Here is a 23,613-nt window from a genome sequence, read left to right on the forward strand (position 1 = left end):
ATCCCAGCGTGCCAAGGACTCCAAGATGCATCCCTGTGCTTTCTTCTCACGACGCGTTACCCCAGCGGAGTGGAATTACGACGTCGGTAACCGGGAGTTGTTGGCAGCAGTACTGGCTTTGGAGGAGTGGCGGCACTGGCTGGAGGGTGCTTCCCAACCATTCGTGGTCTGGACAGACCACAAGAATCTGTCGTACCTGCAAACTGCCAAGCGGCTCAACTCCCGGCAGGCACACTGGGCGCTGTTTTTAGGGAGGTTTAATTTTACACTTACCTACCGACCAGGTTCAAGGAACACTAAGCCTGACGCCCTGTCCCGGCAGACCACCGTTGAGAAGGCTGAGGGGGAACCGGAGAACATACTCCCCTCCACCTGTATGGTCGCATCCGCCTCCTGGGACATCGAGAATCAGGTCAGACAAGCGCACCTCACTCACCCTGATCCGGGTAATGGTCCTGCTAACCGTCTCTTTGTTCCGGAGCCAATGAAGTCTAAGGTTCTGCAGTGGGGGCACTCGTCTAAGTTGACTTGTCATCCAGGCTTCCAGCGAACCCTGTCCTTCTTGAGGCAATGTTTCTGGTGGCCCTCCATGTCGTGGGACGTCCGGACTTTTGTGGCTGCTTGCACCGTTTGTGCCCGAAGCAAAACATCCCGCCAACCTCCTGCAGGGCTGCTCCGTCCCTTGCCCATCCCGAGTCGACCCTGGTCCCACATTGCTGTCGACTTTGTTACCGGTCTTCCCCCTTCTGAAGGTAACATGGTAATAATGACTGTTGTGGATCACTTCTCAAAGTCGGTACCCTTTGTCCCCCTCCCTAAACTACCCACGGCTACGGAGACAGCGGATCGGCTGGTCAAGGATGTGTACCGGTTACATGGGATCGCCCTGGATGTAGTGTCTGACTGAGGCCCGCAGTTCATGTCCCAGGTATGGAAGGCATTCTGTAAAGCTCTTGGAACGTCTCCCAGCCTCTCCTCAGGGTATCATCCTCAGACGAACGGTCAGACAGAGAGGGCCAACCAAGACCTGGAGACAGCGCTGTGGTGTGTGACGGCTCGGCATCCGTCTTCCTGGAACTCTCAGTTACCTTGGGTGGAGTACGCCCACAATTCCCTCACCTGCTCGGCCACTGGTATGTCCCCGTTTATGGTGGACCTCGGCTACCAACCCCCCCTGTTCACCACCCAGGAGGAGGATGTTTCCGTGCCCTCGGTGCAAGCCCACCTTCGATGCTGCTGCCGTGTTTGCAGGGAGGTGAGGGCCGCCTTAGTTCGCTCGTCAGCTCGCAACAAGAGGCTGGCGGACCGTCGAAGGTCTCCGGCCCCCTCGTATCAACCAGGACAGAAGGTATGGCTCTCCTCCCGTGACCTTCCACTCCAGGTGGAGTCCAGCAAGCTGGCGCCTCGTTTTGTCGGACCCTTTGAAATAGAGGTCATCAACCCAGCGGTGGTGAGGCTGAAGCTGCCAGCATCCTTAAAGATACACCCCACGTTCCATGTTTCTCTGCTGAAACCAGTCCAGTCAAGCCCTCTTAGCCCCTCCACCAAGCCGGAGCAGGACGCACACCTAGTTGGCGTTTGAATCCTGTTCACCACCAACTCTGACACAGTTTGCATTCCTCACTTCCTTTAAATTCAATTCAATTAAACTTTATTTTTATAGAACCAAATACACTACGATTATATCTAGGCACTTTTAACAGAGTGAAACCCAACAAATCTACATGAGCACGCACATTATTAACAGAACGAAACTAGACACAGAAGTGGCGGCTTCTCTGCTGACCGGTTGGGGTGAGGGGATAGAGGAGAGGAGAGGAAAGGAAAATGTAGACAGGGGACTTTTCCACCAGAAAGAACCAGGTTCTAGTTCAGGGCCAGTTCTTAAATGAGCACCGTCAAAGAGCCGCTTCTTTTTCCACCGTTAACGGAGCCAAGTGAGAGCCATGTTGTTGCGTCAAGTCAAAACGTGACACGTCACTGAGCCCACCAATTTGGCGCTGACAGCGCTCATACAGGAACCAGGAGATGGACTGTATTCATCGGTTAGGTCCAGGTCGCGTCATCTAGTCTGCCTGAACCTCGGATGCAGAATAAAGAGACAGAAAACATTGAGTCTCCTCGTTGCTCTATTGCTGTTTTTTCACGTCCGTCTTGTTTCAGTGCAGAGCTGCAGAGTAGTGAGAGAGAGAGAGAGAGAGAGAGAGAGAGAGAGAGAGAGAGAGAGAGAGAGAGAGAAACAAAAAACCAAAACACATGAATCAGCTTGAGGCTTATTTTTCAACATTTGGGCAATACATTGTGAATTTCCACTCCTTTCGCTTTATTTCTAGACGTGTCTGAAACATCAGGAGGAATGGAAAGGAAAGGTGTGGAAGCCAAACCGTTGGAGGACACTGTAACCCCCAAATGCGTTCTTTTCTTTTTTCTTCTGTTGTTGAAGAAATACCTCCATCTCTCCATCACAACTACGACCCCTGCTTTCTGATTCTCTTCTCTCTGCATGACACCCTGCACCCAAATACAACTACAAACACAACGCAGAGCTACACAGGTTTTGGGGAGAGGTGCTCCGAGAGTGGATACGCAGAACATTTGGGTTACACATACATGACAGCACCCTCCCACCCCCCCTCAGCTCATTAACATGTCGGAAGCCAGACTTACCTGATGCACCTAAACGCATCACTCAAAACTGTCAACTGGGAAGTGGTGTTTTCACTTTTCAACCGTCAGAGGCGGTCCCGAGCAGCAGCTGCAACGGCAGCCCAGAAGACCATGAGATGGGCGGAGAAGACGGCGGCCCAGAAGACTACAAGGTGAGCAGAGGCAACGGCGGACCAGACCACGAGGCAGGTGGAGAAGGCAAAGGCGGCAGCCCCGAACCAGACCAGGAGGGCGGAGACAAGGTGAGAAGCGACTCTGACAAGGTGAGCGGTGGCCCCGAACTAGACCTGGAGGGTGAAGACAAGGTGGGTGGCGGCCCTAACAAGGTGGGCGGCGACACCGGCAGAGGCCAGGGGAGAGAGGCCAAGGCAGCCAGCCGAGAGACATGGTCCCTCCAGTGTGTCCTAGATCTGCCCCTAGGCCTCCTACTGGAGGGACACGTCCGGAACACCTCCCTGGGGAGGCGTCCGGTGGGCATCCGAAATAGATGCCCGAGCCACCTCAGCTGGCTCCTCTCGATGTGGAGGAGCAGCGGCTCTACTCCGAGCTCCTCCCTGGTGACTGAGCTCCTCACCCTATCTCTAAGGGTACGCCCAGCCACCCTACGGAGGAAGCTCATTTCAGCCGCTTGTATCCGGGATCTCGTTCTTTCGGTCATGACCCATAGTTCATGACCATAGGTGAGGGTAGGAACGAAGATCGACCGGTAAATCGAGAGCTTCAGACGCTGCACCGATCCACCTGTCGATCTCACGCTCCATCTTCCCCTTACTCGTGAACAAGACCCCGAGATACTTGAACTCCTCCACTTGAGAAAAGGGCACTCCACCGGCCACCTTTTTCCGGTGGAGAACCATGGCCTTGGATTTAGAGGTGCTGATCCTCATCCCAGTTGCTTCACACTCGGCTGCGAACTGCTCCAGTGCACGCTGAAGGTCCAGGTTCAATGAAAAAACACATGTGGACTGGTTGGGTGAACTCCCATGAACCCTCAAGCACCTGGTGGAGAGTATAGAGCTGGTCCACTGTTCCACAACCAGGACGAAAACCGCATTGTTCCTCTTGGATCCGAGAGGTTCGACTAATGGCCGGACCCTCCTCTCCAGTACCCTGGAATAGACTTTCCCGGGGAGGCTGAGGAGTGTGATCCCTCGGTAGTTGGAACACACGTTCTGATCCCCCTTCTTACAAAGAGGGACCACCACCCTGGTCTGCCAATCCAGAGGTACTGTCCCCGACCGCCATGTGATGTTGCAGAGACGTGTCCCTGGACATCCAGAGACTCAAGGGATTCAGGGCGAACCCCATCCACTCCCGGTGCCCTGCCACCGAGGAGCTTCACAACTACCTCGGTGACTTCCGCTTGGGAAATGGACGAGTCCACCTCTGAGAACCCAGCCTCTACTTCCTCAGCGAAAGATGTGTTGGTGGGATTGAGGAGGTCCTCGAAGTATTCCTTCCACCGCCCAACGACATCTTCAGTTGAGGTCAACAGCTCCCCACGTCCACTGTGAACAGTGTTGGCGGAGAACTGCTTCCCCCTCTTGAGGCCGGTGATTAAACTTTACGGCTTATTATTTTCAGAAACACATTTCTGAAGACCTGAAAACAATATCTGAGCTGGTGCATGGTGCCCCTGTTGAGTTTGTGCCCCGATGCAGCTGCCACAGTGTAAACCGTCCGGCCATTTTCCTTTTCTTGCGTTGTGGACTATCTGACTACTTGATTCGGTTGTTGTCGTCTGGAATCCTCTCAAGCGCTATGACGAGGAACTGCAACATCAAGCAACACAATGGAAACAAATGGTCACTGACTTGTTTCATATGTTAATCCATGAAATCCAGATTTCTTTAAAAATGTCATCAATCTTTTGAAAAGCACATAAAATGCAATTCTGAAAGACATCAGATAAATACAATGTAACCCTATTTTTGCCCCATCAGAGCATTACTGTACCACTCCCTGAGCTAACGCTTTACACTAATTACATATACAGTACATACAAATAACCTTGATTTTACCAAAAGAAAAAAAAAAAAAAAAGCATTATTTGTATAAGAGCAAAGATAGAAGGATGTGAAAGTAGGTGACCAAAAAAGTAAAGTTGCAAATATGGGAGCAGTACTATGAGGTCAATATGACTCTGTGTTAACAAGGAAAGTAATCCAACATGAGAGGGGAAAGGCCACCTCTGGAAAATCACATTTGAGTTAGTGGCAGCTGGTAGACAACATCTGAAATGTTTTTCTCACCTTCTCTTCCTGCGCCTCCTTCAACACAGCAGCCAAGTCGGTGCCTTGAAGCTCTGTGGACCGTTTCTGGACATCCAGCTTAACTTGGTTCATCTGCACCGCCACAAACTCCTCTGAGTCCAGGTCAACTCCCTCACTTATGTCTTCAGACTGGAAGATGATCAATGACATTGGAAGGGACATTTTTAAATATTGCTGAGAGAAAAAAAAGAGTTGACGTAAACAATATGGTTTATAAATCAACGGGTGTCTTACCACTGAGGCTTGTGGCCTGTTCGCCAGGTGCTTCAATCCAAGTTGGGCGGTGTTCAGCTTTCTAAAGACCCGGGAATCTTTGGACAGCTGGTTCTTCTCCTGCTCTGCCTGCAGCTTCTGCTCGAGGTCCTGCAGGGTCTGTCCATCACTAATCAGAACAAAGAGAAAAGATGGTTGTTTGTGATCGAGCACCGCAGCTGTGTGTGTGTGTATTGTCAGAAGTGTGGACTGATCATTTGTATTGATGAAGCTCGACTCCACCGGGGTCTCACCTGCAGTGTTTGGCCTCCCCAGAATGTCTCATGCTGGCAAGCCGTTGGCTCAGGAGCGTCTGCTGCTCCTTCAGCTGCAGTAGAACCGCTTCGTTTTCTTTTTTCTTCTTTACCAGGTGTTCGTATTGGTCTTTCTCAGAAACAAACCAGTCCACCATCGCCTAGACACACAAAACATGAGCAAAAACAACGACAACACATAAATCCCTCCATGTTCTCTTTGTATGTGTATTCATGGATACAGCTGTTTCTCTCACACGCAGATGACGTGTTGTGTTTTTGTTTTTGGAATATTCTTCAAATGCATACCTGTGCATTTGTGGCCCCAGTGACCACTCTCAGGCTCTGGAAGACCTCCTCTAAAGCGGACATGTTGTTCTCCTCTTCAGCCGCCGTCGTGGCGGCACTGTCCTGGGGCACATTGCTCACTTTCTGTCCCCGTCTCTTCTTTTTCCGAACCTGCAGAGAACATTCCACATCAATGTCACCGGATGTATGTCACTGTGCTAAAGCTGTTTAAAACACTATGCTTTTGAAAAGAGACTAGATGTGATAATTGAGTGCTTTTGCTAATTTCGCATCATCACTGTCCGCCACTCTTCAAAGCAGCACAAGGTTTTACACATTATATCACTGATAGTTTGGTCAGGTCAATAGAAAGTGCCTGTTGGAGCCATATCATCTGTATTAGAAGATGTTTTCCAAGTCACTGGATTGAACAGTTTTTAGGAATCTGGCTGTAGAAACGTTTGCCTCACAGTGAAACTATCTCGGTTCAAATCTAAACCCTATGGCCTCTCTGTGAGGAGTTTGCATCTTCTAACTGTATGTGCATGGTTTCTATTTCTATTTCTATTTAAGTCGTTTATGAAGTGACAATTTTCAACTAAAGTCTCCTCTGAGAAACTCTCTGAAATTCCCAACAGCTGATGAGAGTCCAGTTGAAATACAAACATCTTTAGTCGGGATGTGTCTTACCGTTTTATCCTCTTTGGTATACACGACTTGGCACTCCTTCACGGTTTCTCTGAGCTTTGTTTGTGTTTCCTCTCGCTCCACGTGCTCTCTCTCGAGCCGCTCGGTCAGCTGCTGCAACCCCACCTTCAGAGGCAAGAACAAGAAGAAACACAAAGAAAAAAAACCAACAACATGAGAATCATATTGCACATCAATGCTTCTCGACATGACTCCATTGGAACGTGTGTGGTGCGACGTTGTTTGCAGAAGCGGTTGCAGGTCACCTTATTATCTTGTTTCACAAACTCGGCGTCCATTTCAATGAGGTGCAACTGCTGAAGCTCATCTTTGTGCTTCCGGAGTTCTTCTTTCAGAAGGTCGACCTCCAACTGGGAAGTCATATTTAACTCCTAAATGGGGATGAAGACATTCAGAAAAGTTAAGAGATTATTTCAATCCATTAAATTACAGTGTGAGATAGATTTCATTCATATTATGTGTTTCCATGTCGCTCATTTTTAGTCTACCACGGTGGCCCTGGATTTACAACTACTATGTGAAACACAGAGTTGTTTTTTGTTTTATGTCTGACTCTTCAGGATGAGTTGGCCATAACCACGAATACAGTGTTTCAGTGTCAAGACAAATAGAACAAATATAATCAATCAATTATCTGTGCCGGACAAACCTGCAGGTTTTCTTTGAGGTTCTGAAAGGTGGCCCCAATGTTCTCAGCCTCTTTAACCTTGGCATGGACGTGCGCCACCTTGTTTTCCAGAAAGAACTTCTGAAAACACGAATTAGAGTGACAGAAATTGTTAGACCTTTCAGTAAAAAAGACACAAAAAAAACCCCTACAAATAGCAATCAAAAGATTGGTAAATCATGTACCATTTCATTGTTTTCATTTGGCTGACATTCTGTTTTGTTCAGTCGATTGAGCATCTGGAACTCCCATTCTATTTCCTCCAGTTGGGATTGGTCGGTGGTGTTGCTGCCTCTCTGGGCATTGAGCTGCTTAATCTCATACAGCTTCCTGTCTTTTATTGTGCCAAGGACTACCTGAAAACATCAGACAGGGAGGGAGGGAGGAAAACTGGGTCATCTATCATCTATCACAGGCTCATGCAAGAAACATTGGTTTGGACTGTGAACTCTGACTACCTAACAGCGCAATATCCACAATACACACTCAATGACTTGAGGGCCTGAAAGGCTTAAAGAATGGCATTATCAGCAGCATACCCCACACAAAAAGCTTGTTTACTCCTGAATGAATCCATGAGGCCACCATTGAGGGTATGGCAGTTCACAGTGAGATCCAGGTTGCTAAAAGCTCATCAAACTTCACATTAAAGTGACATTAAGCTGTATCATCTCACCTCATCTGACATGTTCCTGAAGGCATGTTTCTCCCCACCTCGATTGCTCAAAGCTGTGTTGCTGGCAGTTTTCACATTACCCTGAAAACAAAACAACACACTGGTTTCAGTCCACAAGCAAATAGAACTTGGCAGAACGCAGGCCTTCGCCAATGCCACATTTGTCACCATGGAAACCAATGGATTACAAAGCTATTTAATCCACCACATCATTACTTCCATCCTTTGTCATGTTAGTTTGAGTTGCTTCATGTTATCACGGATTGATGTACACACATTTTACAGTTTCCATTTGACCAACACCCCCACCCACCACCCCCTTTCACTTTTCGTGACCTCGGCCTTGACGGTTGACCCAATCACTCTTAATATTTATTGCATCCCAAAGTTGGTTCTCTTACGCTGTTGATATTAGTGAGCTCCTCATTGAGCTGCTTTATTCGCTCCTTCAGCTCTTGGATGGTGTTGCACTTGCTCTCGAAGGTCAACTTGTCATGCACAGCCCGGCTCTCCCTCTCTTGCTCTGGTGGAAAAAAATTACATGTTGCATCAACATTACAGTGACTTGTCTCAGGTTGTTCCATTGTTATTCTGAATGAACCACGAGCAAGTCAAACTTACTGAGGAGATGGATTTTTTTCTGAGCTGCAACAATCTTGTCATCATCTGACGGTTTGCCTTCGCTATGAGTCATGCTTCTGTATTTCTGTATGATTATTTCGTAGGAAAATTTAAATTGTTGAACTGACTTCACGGATTTTCTGCTATGAACAATGTACTCAAGACCAATTTGTTTAAAAACCACACTTCAGACTATACTGCCAGATGTTAAAGCCTTTGATATCCCCGTGGCAACAAATGCTGACCGATGATGTCATGTGACATCATGCTTTCAAGTGGTGATGTCATCGTAGACAAAAGTCCTTTGATGTGCTTGATGATGTCACAACTGCATGAAAATTTAGATTTAGAGAAAACATCTCTCGTATTGTACACCTCAGCCAGTGCCTGTGTTAAAATGAATGATCAAACTGCCTCAAGGTTCAATCTTGAGAGAGGCACCAGGCAGGGGTGTTCACTCTCACCATTTTTTTTGCAGTTTTTATCAAACCACTGAGAGCAGCCATTAGACAGAACAATAACATAAAAGGAATATGAACAGCAAATGTAACCCATAAAATATGCCTTTATGCAGATTTTCCTGCAGACCTTTCTTCCAGAAACAATAGAGTTAATAGACAGATTCTCTGCAATTTCAGAAAATTCTATGAATTGGAATAAATCAGTTGTCTTGCCTATGAACTATATTTTTCAGCACACATCAAATACCCCACTAAAACTAGGGAACATCAAATACCTCGTCATTAACATCTCAGCCAAGCTGTCAGACTTGGTGCACTTAAACTACACCCCCCTTATTAAAACAACATGGAAGAGGACCTCACTCGATCCTGGGGTGGCCTGGCCTAGGGAGTGCTGGGAGAGTTGTGCATGTGTGTGTGTGTGTGTGTGTGTGTGTGTGTGTGTGTGTGTGTTGACGCCCCATGTGAACACAAACTGCTGCTGCAGTATTGTATAATGCTGTGCGTACAATTATTCCTCCAACGGGTTTGTTCAGATAAAAGTTATTTTACCACTTAGACTTCGAAGATGTTTCAAGATATTAGAATATTCAAATACAGAAAAACAATCAAATCCATACATGCGTTTCATTTCACACACACAACAAAGCATCAACCAAAATTAGAAATATCTGCTGAATTTAGGGGATCGTATATGTTTACTAGTTTTCTGGTTGTATTTTCATCAATATTTCACTTGCATTGTACTCTCAAATTTGTATTTCTTTAATTTGTCCATCTTTAGCTTCAGTTCTTTGAGTTCAGGGCCACCGAATCTGTCTCTGATAGAACACGATTTGGTGGTATCTCAAGTTTTATTTCAACTTAAAGCAACATATTTGAGAGTTTCAGAGTTGACGGTGTGAAATCTGACTTCCCCCAGGATCTGGACAGATAGATAGATAGATAGATAGATAGATAGATAGATAGATAGATAGATAGATAGATAGATAGATAGATAGATAGATAGATAGATAGATAGATAGATAGATAGATAGATAGATAGATAGATAGATAGATAGATAGATAGATAGATAGATAGATAGATGGTTAAAGACCCGGACAATGGCATAGGGACTACGAGAATGGATGCGGGACCATGGGGACCAACATCCACCCCGACAAGGCACCGCAAGAGGAGCCCCACCCAGGGCACCCACTCCCTAGGGCAACACCCTTAATTCAGTTGTGGGGGAGGGGAGATGTTTTTTTTGTATCAGAATCATTTTACTTGTAGACCATGCTTAAAACAGTCCAAAGATAATAATAATAGAATGTGGTTTTTAATAATGACTGTGTACAAGCTCTATCTATCTATCTATCTATCTATCTATCTATCTATCTATCTATCTATCTATCTATCTATCTATCTATCTATCTATCTATCTATCTATCTATCTATCTATCTATCTATCTATCTATCTATCTATCTATCTATCTATCTATCTATCTATCTATCTATCTATCTATCTATCTATCTGTCTGATTGGCTTTGGTTCAGCAGAAAGCAGAAAAATGAAAGAATTCTAAAGTCCTTCAGCATGTTTTGGATACAAATGTGTAATTCTTCATTTAAATAAGTTATGTTGACAATATGAACTGTTGTTTCGGACTCAGCAAGGAACCCCATAGATCCTGGGGGAAGTCAGATTTCACACCGTCAACTCTGAAACTCTCAAATATGTTGCTTTAAGTTGAAATAAAACTTGAGATACCACCAAATCGTGTTCTATCAGAGACAGATTCGGTGGCCCTGAACTCAAAGAACTGAAGCTAAAGATGGACAAATTAAAGAAATACAAATTTGAGAGTACAATGCAAGTGAAATATTGATGAAAATACAACCAGAAAACTAGTAAACATATACGATCCCCTAAATTCAGCAGATATTTCTAATTTTGGTTGATGCTTTGTTGCGTGTGTGAAATGAAACGCATGTATGGATTTGATTGTTTTTCTGTATTTGAATATTCTAATATCTTGAAACATCTTCGAAGTCTAAGTGGTAAAATAACTTTTATCTGAACAAAACCATTGGAGGAATAATTGTACGCACAGCATTATACAATACTGCAGCAGCAGTTTGTGTTCACATGGGGCGTCAACACACACACACACACACACACACGGTATGTGTATGAGAGTGAATTGTGTGACTGGCACAGCAGTCTGGCTTCCAGTGTGGATGTCGTGGGTTCCATCGCCGGCCTCACCCAGTCAACGACTTGAATGTTTGAGCATTTAATGCCACGTTGTTCTCAATGGTGTGTTAGCACCTTGCATGGCAGCTGTCACCGTCACTGTGTGAATGGGTGAATGTGACGGATCACATAATGCCCTGGTCAGCGGTAACAAGTGTTCAAAGTAAAACCCATTTAACCAATTACCAGGACGTAGTGCTTGATCGTTTATTTACTTAAATACTGACTCCAAAACCCAGGTTTTATCAACATGTTTTGTCTCTGCCTTGTCTTTAAATTTATATTCACCCCTGAATTTATCATTTAAATTTTTTTTTATTGTTTTGATTCCCTTGTTTGGTTTTTGCTGTTGTAAGGAAATAGGGGAGAGTGATTGTCACAAAATGCTGAAAACATGAAACATACAAATATTTAGATGCAACAACAGTAATTATTGTATAATACTAATTAGAAAGAAGAGAATATAACAAATAATCAATAACGATAATAACAATACATCACAAATAATGTTTAAACTGTTATTTTTATATTATGTATAGTCATTCTGTAGTGTGCATATTTATGAATAAGAATTCTATTCTTTCTATTCTTTAGAATAGAAAGGATATAAATAAGAGCAATGACAACTTTTACTGTTGAGCTATATCGTTAATGAAAACATTGCATATTCCTGTATATAGTACGTAGTAGTGCAGCCAATAAGCCTCTCACAGCCTCAACACATCATTTGAAGCAATAATAAAAATATCCGATGATTGAGTTTGAACTTTATGTACCGACGCGTCACAAGCTCGCCATAGGTGAGTAAAACGCTTAGCGTGTTTATGTCGAGGCAGATTTGTTGCACTATGTGCATAAAGAGGCGAGTAATTCAATCTGAGAGTCGACGCTTAATATAGAGTCGCGGTGCACTGACCTAATGACTTCAGTTACTTCGCAGGTCCATTAAAATCGAAGTCGTGATGAAGAGTAACAGGAGCTCTCCGAGTAGCGCCTGTGTAATGTACTACAGAATACCTCGGGGGAAATGTGCATGTACAGATCTCAGATTTGGGGGGGGGGGGGGGGTTATAGCAGCAGCTCTGCTGTTGATTGAGTGGGTGAAGACAGACTGCAGGGGATCTGGTTTCACCTCCACGTTCTGCTTCATGGTGGAGCTTTCAGTCTAATGGAGACGTTCGTCTGAACACATGTTCTGCACCAGCAGAAGAACATGAGGACTCACTGAGACCCACAGCACAACTCCAGGTTTTAGTTTCAGATGTTTGACACTGTGACTGACCGAACTGCTCTTTTTTGCATTTTTTTTTTTTTTAACAACAAAGTTCAAACCAAAACTAAATATTTCTGAGATTTTGTTTGTGTCATGCATCGTGATCAGTGTCAAAGTTGAACCTTTCATAGGACAAAGGATCATATTTGACAACTTCTTTTTCCAAACTAACGACAGGATGTTCACAGCAGAATAAATGATACATTAAATATTTGTGCGGTACATTAAAATAAGTAAAACTCGGGCAGAGTTTTCAGATTTTGTCAAAGATGATGATGAAGAGGATGAGGCCTGAGGCGAGGAGGTGTTCGATTTGACTTTGAGAGGCCGTCCACACCAGGAAACCCGCTCACCTAAACAAACTGTTTTTGGCCCGTCATCCACACGAGGCGTGTTTTAGAAGTGCGAAGACGGGTTTTTTTTTTAACACGGGTCCCAGAGTGGGGAAATTTTAAAACCCCGGCTCGTGCTGTCCAACCCCCCAGAGTGTGGACAATACGAGCCAGGGCAAAGCAGGCAAAATCGATCATCTGTGGAAAAACACCCACCCCCCCGTGTGATTCTGCATGCGGATTAAACTTTCCGTGTGCTTTGCAGGTGATGAACCAAGAATATTATAATTGACAGTCACAATAAATCGAGAGTATTTAAATGAACGTTTTGTGTGAATTAAATCTGTTTACATGGAAACCATCTGAAGGAAACATTATTTTACCATGGAGTGATATAATAATAATAATAATAATAATAATAATAACAATAATAATAATAATAATAATAATAATAATAATAATAATAATAATAATAATAATAATAATAATAATAATAATAATAATAATAATAATAATACACATTTTAGTTATAATGCACTTTACATTCAAACAATCTCAAGGTGTGACAAAAATACAGACAAAAATTGTTATACTGTTAAAATGAAGGGATATTGGGTTGAACCTTAATGGAGGACTAAGAAAGGACTTTCTAAAAAGGTAGCAAGAAAGCAAAAGCTCTTACCTTTTTCTATCTAAACTATCTAAATCCATGTAGAAATGTTAAATACTTTCACAAAAAAAAAATTTGATTATGTCCAAAATCAATACCTGTTAATACAACAGGGGAATACATCACGACATTTTAATTTTGGGGTAAAACTTCTGAAATGGGTGTGATTTTGCAAATGTATTAACACAACAAATGATATATTAATGGTGTGAAGAAGATTTCCCTATAAGGATGAAAGACCTTCAGGGTTTTTCTACAGACTGATCGTATTTAAATCTGTGGGTTGATCTCTAACGTCTGCTGTTTTGTGTTCAGGATCGTTTTTCTCGGTACATCTTTAGAAATTGAACACATGGAGCCTTGAACCGATTGGACTCCTTCCTTGCTGTAACCTTTAAAACGCCTCAGCAGGACCTTTGAGGCCTGTCTTCTCCACCGTGATGTATAGACTCACTAAGTCTCTCAGTGATGGACTCAGATGCTTAGGATACGAGTATTCTAGTAGTAGTTTAACATCTGAATCATGGGATCGGGTGTCAGTAAAAGGAGCCGCGCTGTGCTTCTTCCCAAGGTTGCACTCAACGACTAACAGAATGTGGGAACGTGGACGCGCCACATTTTAATTCTCCGCGCGCTACAAAGAGGATGAATCCAATTCTGGACGGGCAATAACTTGTTCTCAGAGCTATTTTGGTTCGTCGCTCTCTGATGCCTTCAGTGGATCAAACGGATTCTGACGCCCGGTCAAACATCTGCGCCGAAGTGCTCCCACAATGTTGGAGTGGCGATACGACATGATGCATGCTTCTCCACTTCATTGTGGGTTTTTTAAATTTAATTTCTCAATTCATTCCTCCTCGCTGGCTGGACGGTCGGGTGCTTTACCTGTCTTCTGAGTTTTCACATACAGCCACACAATAGATCATACATTTATATCGGCAGACTTATTGAAAGCCTCCGATTGACTATATTATTTTGAGTTTCCTTTGACGGTGCAAAACTGTAAAACCATCAAGACCAAAAACTCCTGAAACCTTTGATTCTGTGAGAAAAGCCACAGGTTGCTATCAAATCTGCAAGGTACATTGCAAATTAATCATTCTTGTAACCGTGTTTCATGCACTGCGCATTCTGCAAATTCAAAATGACAGAATTTTAGATACAAAATAAAAGTGTGGTTTATCAGATTAAATCCCAAAAATGTTTGACTAAAAACAACAAAGTTAACACACACACACACACACACACACACACACACACACACACACACACACACACACACACACACACACACACACACACACACACACACACACACACACACACACACACACACACACACACACACACACACACACACACACACACACACACACACAAGCAGTTGGAAGTTTGATCAGTGTCACTGAGCGACGCTCCAGATGATCAAATCACTTAAGGACTGGTGTAAATGTCGAGCATCGTTGTATGATGTGTTTGTCTTCGCTGAACTGTTTAACCAGTTAGTGACCAGAGGTCTGTGTCGGGGAGAAGAGCTTTCTGGTGTTTCAGATCAAGTGGTTTCCCTGTTAACTGGTGACCCTTTAGTGCCCCTTGTTGCTGCTAATACAAACTGATGTTTAAAAATACGACAGAAATCTGTAGCCGTCCTGACAAATGCTGTTTAACAGCTTTTACAATGAAGTTTCCAGGTGTCGTACCTGTTGTGAGTCGTATTTTAACATACGCTGTTACAAGCAGCAACGATGGACGCTGAAGGAAGTCGGTCACCATTCATAACGGGGAAGCCAGTTAAACTGAACCACCAGGACAATTTGCTAATGTTTACAGTTGATTTATTGCTGACTCATATAAACTGTGCCGTTCAACCAGTTTGAACCAGAACGTGACCCAGAAGAAGAGGCTCCTGAAGATAGTGAGTTAAAAATATTGTGTCTGAACATGTTACTCAGTTTGATCGCTAACACTAGCGACTGCTAACTGTAAGGGGAACTGTTAGGCTTTTTCATATTAAACTGAATTCCTTCAGTGTATCAGTGAGGCGGAGCGCCACTACCAGAGAGAGCGGTTATTTCCCCAAATGATGTCATGAAGGGAAAATCTCTGAATTTCCTGTATGAGCACTTGTTCAGTATAAAGTGAAGCAAGCAAGCGAGGGAGACGATAAACTTTGTTCACTTCCTGGGCGTCACAAATATTACTACATATCACTGATAGAAAAGCATTCCGAAGTGAATTTTGCAGAACACGGGACCTTCAGTGGTAAAATAATGACAAACACCAGCGTCATAGACGTTTCACAATTTCAAATAGCAACAGCACCAGCAGCACCAATCTCATCAAGAGAAAGAAAAACAACAAACTAGCTGTCACCCAGTCGTAGCGTTGCGAGTTTCCGCTGTCGATGTCGCACCAAGTATTTGTTGGTCAGAGTTAGCTCATCCATTTCTGGTGTCAGTCTTTCTCTACTCACTATTTCCATTTTTTTATGCAAACGCAGGTCCGCTATTGCATCATCCCATCTTGCTGTTAAATTAGCCGCCATTATTTCAGAGTAGCAGATAATAACAGTACGTGATCACCACCTGCCCATGGGCCAATCAGTCAAGCTCATTTCAATGACAACAGCAAGGCGAGAAACCTTGCTGGCCCGAAGGCGGTCCGTCAGTAACACATCAACATCTGATTGGCTCATGATACTGTCACTCAACATTTTAACCATATAACAGCTTCTCTCAGAGGTTAGCATTGCTTTCCTCTGCTGCCCCAGCAGAGTAAAGGAGTTGTGATGCGTTTAGAGGACATAGGAGATTTGAGCTCTACCAAATGTAACCAGTCATCTTCTGGATAAAGTTACACGCTGAACAAGCAGCCTCATTGGTTCCAGACACAGTTATCAGAATCAATTTTTAATTATAAAAAAAAAAAAGAAGAATCATTTTGGTCAGGGCTAGCAGTGCTAGCCTTGCTGCCCCTGACTGCACACCACTGGGTAAAACCTATAAACTCATCAAGTTGCGATGCACAACACTTTCGGTGCCTGCTCTTGTATTATCTGACAGGGGACTCACTCTCTCAAAGGGTCCTACGTTTGACGCCCCTGCATTACAGGGAACTAAATGTGATTAACTGAACCTTTTACTGCTGCCGCTGGTGTTGGCTTACACTAATCTGGATTCTTCAAGGACAACGTGACTAATTGAGCTGTGACGGCTGCACAGAAGACACAATGGCTGCCGATCCTCTCGGCCGGGTTTAAATGACGTAGGATGTGTGTTTTATGATGCCCTCTGCTCCTGCCAAAGCAAATATCGAACAATGGAATGAGAAGCAACAGACACGGAGCGACACCCGAGTCACGTTACAGCGTGAACCCGCTGGCGTTCCTCTCTGCTCCCCCTCCGTCCAGCTTTCATTTTCCATCTTTTAATCTGTCACAACAGCCACACAATGCTTTTCTCTCAGAATGACAGCAGGCATGCCACCGGCGTTAATTGGGATAATTGCCTGGTATGAGCAGAGCTGCCGGTATGTTCGTGCAGTTCTGCCTATTATGGGGTAACGGCGCTGCGCCGGGAGCTGACGGTTGGAAATGGATCCCAGCTCAGCACGGATCCGTAATCCCCCGACGACTTGCATGCTGTTGGATACGCTGTGTTTTGTTTTGTCAACAACTACGGACATAGTACAACTCTGTCCGGTCCGCTGTGGTGGAACTCCGAGAATAGCTCGCTGGTAGCCGATATTCTGTCAGGTTGGCCGGTAGAAGTGTGAAAATGCTGGGAGGGAGGTGGCAATGCACCGGGTGTCTCTCTCTGATGGCCCACGGCAGGACAACCTGAAGCTTTATTTTTATAGCACATTTCAACAACAAGCAAATTCAAAGTGCTTCACATCAACACAAAACGGTAGGGGAAAAAAAGAAGTGGTAGCAGCTCCTCCATATTTAGCTCTGCCTCTGGAGACACAAAGTAAGAACGAGATCAGTGCCTGATCCGGTTTGATCCAAACGGCTTCAGCAGTCACAAAATAATCACCTTTAGCAGAGATTAAAACTAAAAGGCTAAAATGCGATTTCTTTTTCCGTACTGTTCATGAAAAGAAATACGAGATAAGTCAGTGACTGGAAGCCATCAGTCACATTGTTACCCAGACATTAGTTCGGCACAGTGGTGAGTTCATAGACAGAACAGACGGAGACGCCTCATAGACTTCGCGCTGCCTATTGGAACAGATGTGTCAGTGCGGCTGCCATCTTGGATGGGTCCCCTATGCCAACCCAGTGCATTTATTTCTCAGGGGGAAAGTGAAGTCCAGCTACCTAGCCTTGTCAGCATTCCTCTCTGTCTCCAAGTCGCTCCTGCACCCGAGGATGAGAACTGAATATCTCCTGACAACCGGCACTCTAAAAGCTCTTACGTACTTTCTGCAGGACGCATGCGCACGCAGTTCCAGTCCTACTACATTTCAGGGTTCACGTCGGTGCGCGTTCTCTGACGAGACGCAGTGATCCTGGAACTATTTCCACTTCTGGCGGCTGGAGTTCTCCTCCTTCCTTAAAGGTTGGTATATTTCATGCCAGGAGTTCTGAGTCATACGGCCATTGTTATATTCCTTTAAATTAGGATTGTACAGATGGGTACATCTGGGGGAACAGTGATATCAATCTCAGATCAAAACAAAAGTGGGCCCAGGATGGAGCCCTGATGAACTCCTCATGTGATTCTCTTCAGCTCAGGCTTCAAGTTTCCCTCCTGATACAAACAACCCTGTGTCTTCTGGAAAGGATTAAAAATCATGCGGGATGAAGCCAGAGATGCCAGCTGAGTGTTCCAGTCTGTTAACAATTGAGACACAACGCATTAGAATCAATTAAATGACTGAAACAGTTCAAATATCTGTGTTGTGGTTAAAAACCAGACCGAAAGGCATTAGATAAGTTATTATGATCTGGAAAGTTGTATAGTTATTAAAAAAATGGTGTGAGAATGTAGGATTTGCTATATTTCTGTAATTAATGAGTAATAATGAATCTAGAATGTTATTTTAACTGCAGATTGTAGGAGTTGTGGTCAGACTCCTCCACAATAGACGGCAGTCATCTCATAACTACTAAAAGTATACTGATTTATCCCCTGGACTCAAGGAGGTGCAAGTAACTGTGCTGAATAGTTATAGTTGTGGCTGTCTGCAATTTGAGCTTGTAATGAAGTGTAAAGGTTTGTGACGGTGACATGGAATCCACTGTGTTTCACTGAGAGGACTCTTTTGCACGGAATCCAACCGTGTTGAAACGCTCTGATGAATTCCCATTTTAACTATTTTATAAATCTTGGCTATTCTAGTCAATTATATGTGTCTGTTTATTGTCACTGTATGTTTCCTAATGGTTTGAGTGGTTTTGGTGAGGCGTGGAATTTTTTTCTCCTTTTTGTCTTCTTTTTTCTATATTTTTCTTCCTTTTTTTTAAATGAGTTCTTTTTCCCATTTATCTTCTTTTTTCATTTTTCCATTTTCTTCCTTTTTTATTTTTTATTTTTTCCATTTTCTCCATACTCTTCCTCTGGTAGTAACACTGGTATTACTTTTTTTTTTTTTTACTATAGTATGTTTATTGTACTTATCCTACACTTTGCCACCCCCCATCATAGTTTATTTTCCTGTGTCTCATCCTACTGCATATTTTGCTTTAGAACTTATTATACTTTATTATAGTTTGTGATTTTTTAAAATCTTTTTTTTAGTCATATTTGATAGTCATTGTATATAAGATACCTCTATTCTTACTAACTGTTTGCACATTCCTTGTCTTTCCTTTCCTCATGAGTGTCCTTAAGAGCTGAATGATACGAGTACATTTCTCCACTGTGAGATCAATAAAGGCTTATCTTATCTTATCTTATCTTATCTTATCTTATCTTATCTTATCTTGTACTCAAAGCTATGGCTGACTGAGCTCTTTTATTTTATTGAGCTGTCTTTAACCTGGAAATCAGACCATTTTTGAATATCAGTGTGCAAATAAAATACATTAAGTTGAAAGTTGTTTTTTTTGTGTGTGTGTTTTTTTTTGTTTTGTTTAATCTTTAGAAAGCCTCTACAGGAGCTGAAAACCCGCAGGTTGCAGAGCCAGAACAGTTTTCATCTAAAGTAAGAGCTGGTGAAGAATGAAGCAGTGAACTGCTGCCACCTAGTGGCTGTGGTGCTGTGACGACGCCTCGAACTCCTGCAGGCCTGTGTTGTTGTGGATAAAGGACGAATGTCCTGTGACACCTCCAGATAAACCTCTCACCTCGTTTTCCAGAATCCTGTCTGACAGTGGAGCTCTAACCTCATGTGACACCGTCTGAACCCTCCCATCATGGACCCATGAAACCAGAGCGCTCACTCCACACCTCCGGCAGGATTCTGCACTTCCTGCACATCTCATCAACGTCTCAGCTTGTGAAAGCGGCGTCGATGAATGTAATCCGACTCACACTGTTTTTCTCTGGATCTTATTGCTCCAAAACACGTTCAGTATTTACACGTATTTCATGCCCAGGATGACGTGAGCCTGAAGACCTTTATGGGGGTGGGGGTGGGGTGGGGTGGGGTGGGGGGGTGACAGCAGTGAAAGTAATCATATGGTTGTGATGACGGCCGGTCTCTGATGCAATTTGACGCCGATCAAGCGATGTTAAAGCCTTTTACACGTCACTTCCTGTTTCCAGGTGAAACAGCGATTTTTGGCCACGCCCTCGGATACTATGGTGCCGTTTTGATAGGCTTCGCTCACCAATCTCTATTCTATCACCACGACAACGTTCAGGTTATTTTGAATTGCCTCCTCGGACTAGTTCTCTCTAGAAAATTCAATTTGGTCGTAAAGCTGCCAACGTCCAATATATCTTTCAAAATTGCGGACTTCCTGTGCGTAAGACTTTTTTGTGCGTCTTGGAGTGTTACATACGTGCGTCGACTCCTGTAGCTCTCGGCGAAATGGGACTGAATTTTTAAAAATTCAAATCCAGATGGCGCCGTTGAGCCATTTTTTCCAGTCACAGAACTGTAACCCATGTTGCGTGTGCAGTACAAGACGTCACAGGAGGGCGCTGTCGCACTGCTTCAATAACCTCACGCCAAGAGGACCCCTGATGTCAAGAGCAGTAAATAATCAGGATGTTTACATCTCCAATAATCACAAAAAGAAAGGCCAGTTTCACTCACAGTTTGTTCATTTTTCATCCTGCAGTGAAGACAAACGAGCAGCTCTAATTAATCCAATAGAACTTTTTCCACGAGGAACTTTTTCTGCTCGGTGGAAAGACAAAGATGGCAGCCACAAACGAATCACGGCTCCGTCGTCAAAATGACATCATGAAGTCAGTCCACTGGTGAACAACGATTCCTGGAAACACACGTAGGTCTGGGTTGAACTCGTGAGTTGACAACCTGCTAGTAACGGTGATCAGGATCACATGTGTCTGGACAAGTAAACCAAGGAAACAGAGAGAGATCCTGGATGTGTCGTAGTTCGGGCCTCTGATCACAGTCCTGATCCGTAGCCACTCAACCAGACAGCAGTTTTGCTGCTTTTCGCCGTTCACACGAGTGTTTGAAGTGAAAACGCAACAAACATTCTCACTTCAAAACATCACGTAAACATGCCTTTGAATGCAAATGTGTGTGTGTGTGTGTGTGTGTGTGTGTGTGTGTGTGTGTGTGTGTGTGTGTGTGTGTGTGTGTGTGTGTGTGTGTGTGTGTGTGTGTGTGTGTGTGTGTGCGTGTGTGTATACCTTGTATATGAGCAGCAGACCTCCGGTGGACTCCACTACATCTTGATGCAGATGTACTCCAGCAGAGAGACGGCCATGGAGATCAGACGGGGTTCCAGTAACAGCGGGCTGGTGGGCGACGGTGACATGTCGGGCAGCAGGGGGACCAAGCTCCGGTCCGGGTCCCCCGAGGGGCCACGGGGGGAGGGTCAGTGAGACGTGCAGCTGGTTCCACAGGTCGCCCAGGAGTCGGTCTGATTAAAGGTTTCTTGCAAACGCCGCGATTCTCGGCCGCTGGGGTCGTGAAGCCTTTCACAACTGTACGAGACAAAATAAACAGTCGTACGAGCCGAATGTGCGCTGACTCGTCATGATTACACAATCCTGTCGACGTGGCCACGCAGTAATGAAACGCCATAAGCGGACGCCATCCATTCAGGAAAAACAAAGGTGCCAAACACGGACAGAAAGTCCGTTTTTCTTATTATCGAAGTCCGTGTTCACTATTCGCCGGTCAGCGTGGGTCTGAGCGTCTGTCCAGTGTTTTTCTGGTGTCGCGTGGAAAACTGCATTTCTATTGGTTTCTTCTAAGATGACGTATTTGGATTCGCTGCTACGGCTCCTCAAATATCAGACTGTTAATGGTCGCCGTTTCTAATTTCAGGCGTGACCACGGCTTTTTTTTCACGACTCTCGCACGATCCGAGCTTTCGTCTGAGACGGTGGAGAATCACGCAGTTTGCGGACTGAGATCAGTTCTCAGTGTGAGAACATCCATCAGATGAACACTGTGCCACTTCCACACACTGTCACCACCGTTCAGTGCTACTCCTGCTCCTCTTCCTCCCGCTGCATCGTAGATGGGGTTTCCCTGGCCAGTCTGCAGGGGTGGGGATCTCCTAGAGGAGGCATGACCTCCTCCTCCTCCTCCCTGCCCATCGGACCCACCCCCAGGGGCTTTGCTGTCCATAGCTGGCCGGACCTCCACACAGCCTGGGCTGAAGCGGGAGAACTCCTGATGGAGGGTCTCCTCCGTCGTGTGAGGCTGCAGGTTGCACACCTGCAGGAGGAGCCAGAGGAACCTGATCAGAGACCAGAGAGGATCAGAGATCAGAGGCTGAGACACACAGAGAGACACACTGGCTTTGGAACTGGTCTCAGACCAGTTTGGACCAGTTGTGAACTAGAATTAAGATCTGGTTTTGACCAGGAGCTGGACTGACTCACATAGAGGACCCGGACATGCTGTGGACACTCACAGTCCTTGGCTGTCTCCGACTCCGCCCACTTGACCAGGATGTACTGTGCTCAGGGCTGCACTGAGGAGTAATGAGGAGTAATGAGGAGTAATGAAAATGGCTGGGATTTGTACTATACAGTGACAGAAACCATTATTCATCCACACGGTGGTGGTGGTGGTGGTGGTGGTGGTGGTGGTCAGCTCTGTTGTAGCCACAGCTGCCCTGAGGCATGAAGACTGAGGCGTGGCTGTCATGTGGCGCCACGGCCACCACCTACACTCATGCCCATTCATGCAAGGCAATGTCGGGTAAAGTGCCTTGCCCAAAGACACAACGACAATGACTTGGATAGAGCGGGATTCAAACCACCAACCTTCTGTTATTGGACAACCCACTCTACCACTGATCCACGGTCAAGTAGTAAGTAGGAATGAGGAGTAATGAAGAGTAACAGGGAGTAATGTGTAGTAATGAAGACTAATGAGGAGTAATGATTTGAAATGACCAGTAATGAGGAGTAATGAGGAGTAGTGGGGAGTAATGAGGAGTAATGAGGAGTAGTGAGGAGTAGTGGGGAGTAATGAGGAGTAATGAGGAGTCGTGGGGAGTAATGAGGAGTAATGAGGAGTAATGAGGAGTAATGAGGAGTAGTGGGGAGTAATGAGGAGTAATGAGGAGTAGTGGGGAGTAATGAGGAGTAATGAGGAGTAATGAGGAGTAGTGGGGAGTAATGAGGAGTAATGAGGAGTAATGAGGAGTAATGAGGAGTAGTGGGGAGTAATGAGGAGTAATGAGGAGTAGTGGGGAGTAATGAGGAGTAATGAGGAGTAATGAGGAGTAGTGGGGAGTAATGAGGAGTAATGAGGAGTAGTGGGGAGTAATGAGGAGTAATGAGGAGTAATGAGGAGTAGTGGGGAGTAATGAGGAGTAATGAGGAGTAGTGAGGAGTAGTGGGGAGTAATGAGGAGTAATGAGGAGTCGTGGGGAGTAATGAGGAGTAATGAGGAGTAATGAGGAGTAATGAGGAGTAGTGGGGAGTAATGAGGAGTAATGAGGAGTAATGAGGAGTAGTGGGGAGTAATGAGGAGTAGTGGGGAGTAATGAGGAGTAGTGAGGAGTAATGAGGAGTAGTGGGGAGTAATGAGGAGTAATGAGGAGTAGTGGGGAGTAATGAGGAGTAGTGGGGAGTATTGAGGAGTAATGAGGAGTAGTGGGGAGTAATGAGGAGTAGTG

At 44.7% G+C, this 23,613-nt stretch overlaps 1 protein-coding gene across 1 annotated transcript; it reads right to left on the reverse strand.

The window, feature by feature from the left end:
• Positions 1-4,385: 4,385 nt before the first annotated feature.
• On the reverse strand, positions 4,386-22,383 carry LOC308130147 (outer dynein arm-docking complex subunit 3-like; the record flags this gene model as incomplete). Its single annotated transcript, XM_080496345.1, has 13 exons — positions 4,386-4,439; positions 4,920-5,069; positions 5,175-5,322; positions 5,447-5,607; positions 5,756-5,905; positions 6,425-6,547; positions 6,688-6,813; positions 7,092-7,190; positions 7,295-7,465; positions 7,786-7,866; positions 8,187-8,308; positions 22,088-22,221; positions 22,367-22,383. 13 exons carry the CDS (start codon positions 22,381-22,383, stop codon positions 4,386-4,388), a joined length of 1,536 nt encoding a protein of 511 aa, XP_080352471.1.
• Between the last annotated feature and the right edge of the window lie 1,230 nt (positions 22,384-23,613).

This window comes from Blennius ocellaris, assembly GCF_963422515.1.
Source record: "Blennius ocellaris genome assembly, chromosome: 5".
Taxonomy (NCBI): domain Eukaryota; kingdom Metazoa; phylum Chordata; class Actinopteri; order Blenniiformes; family Blenniidae; genus Blennius; species Blennius ocellaris.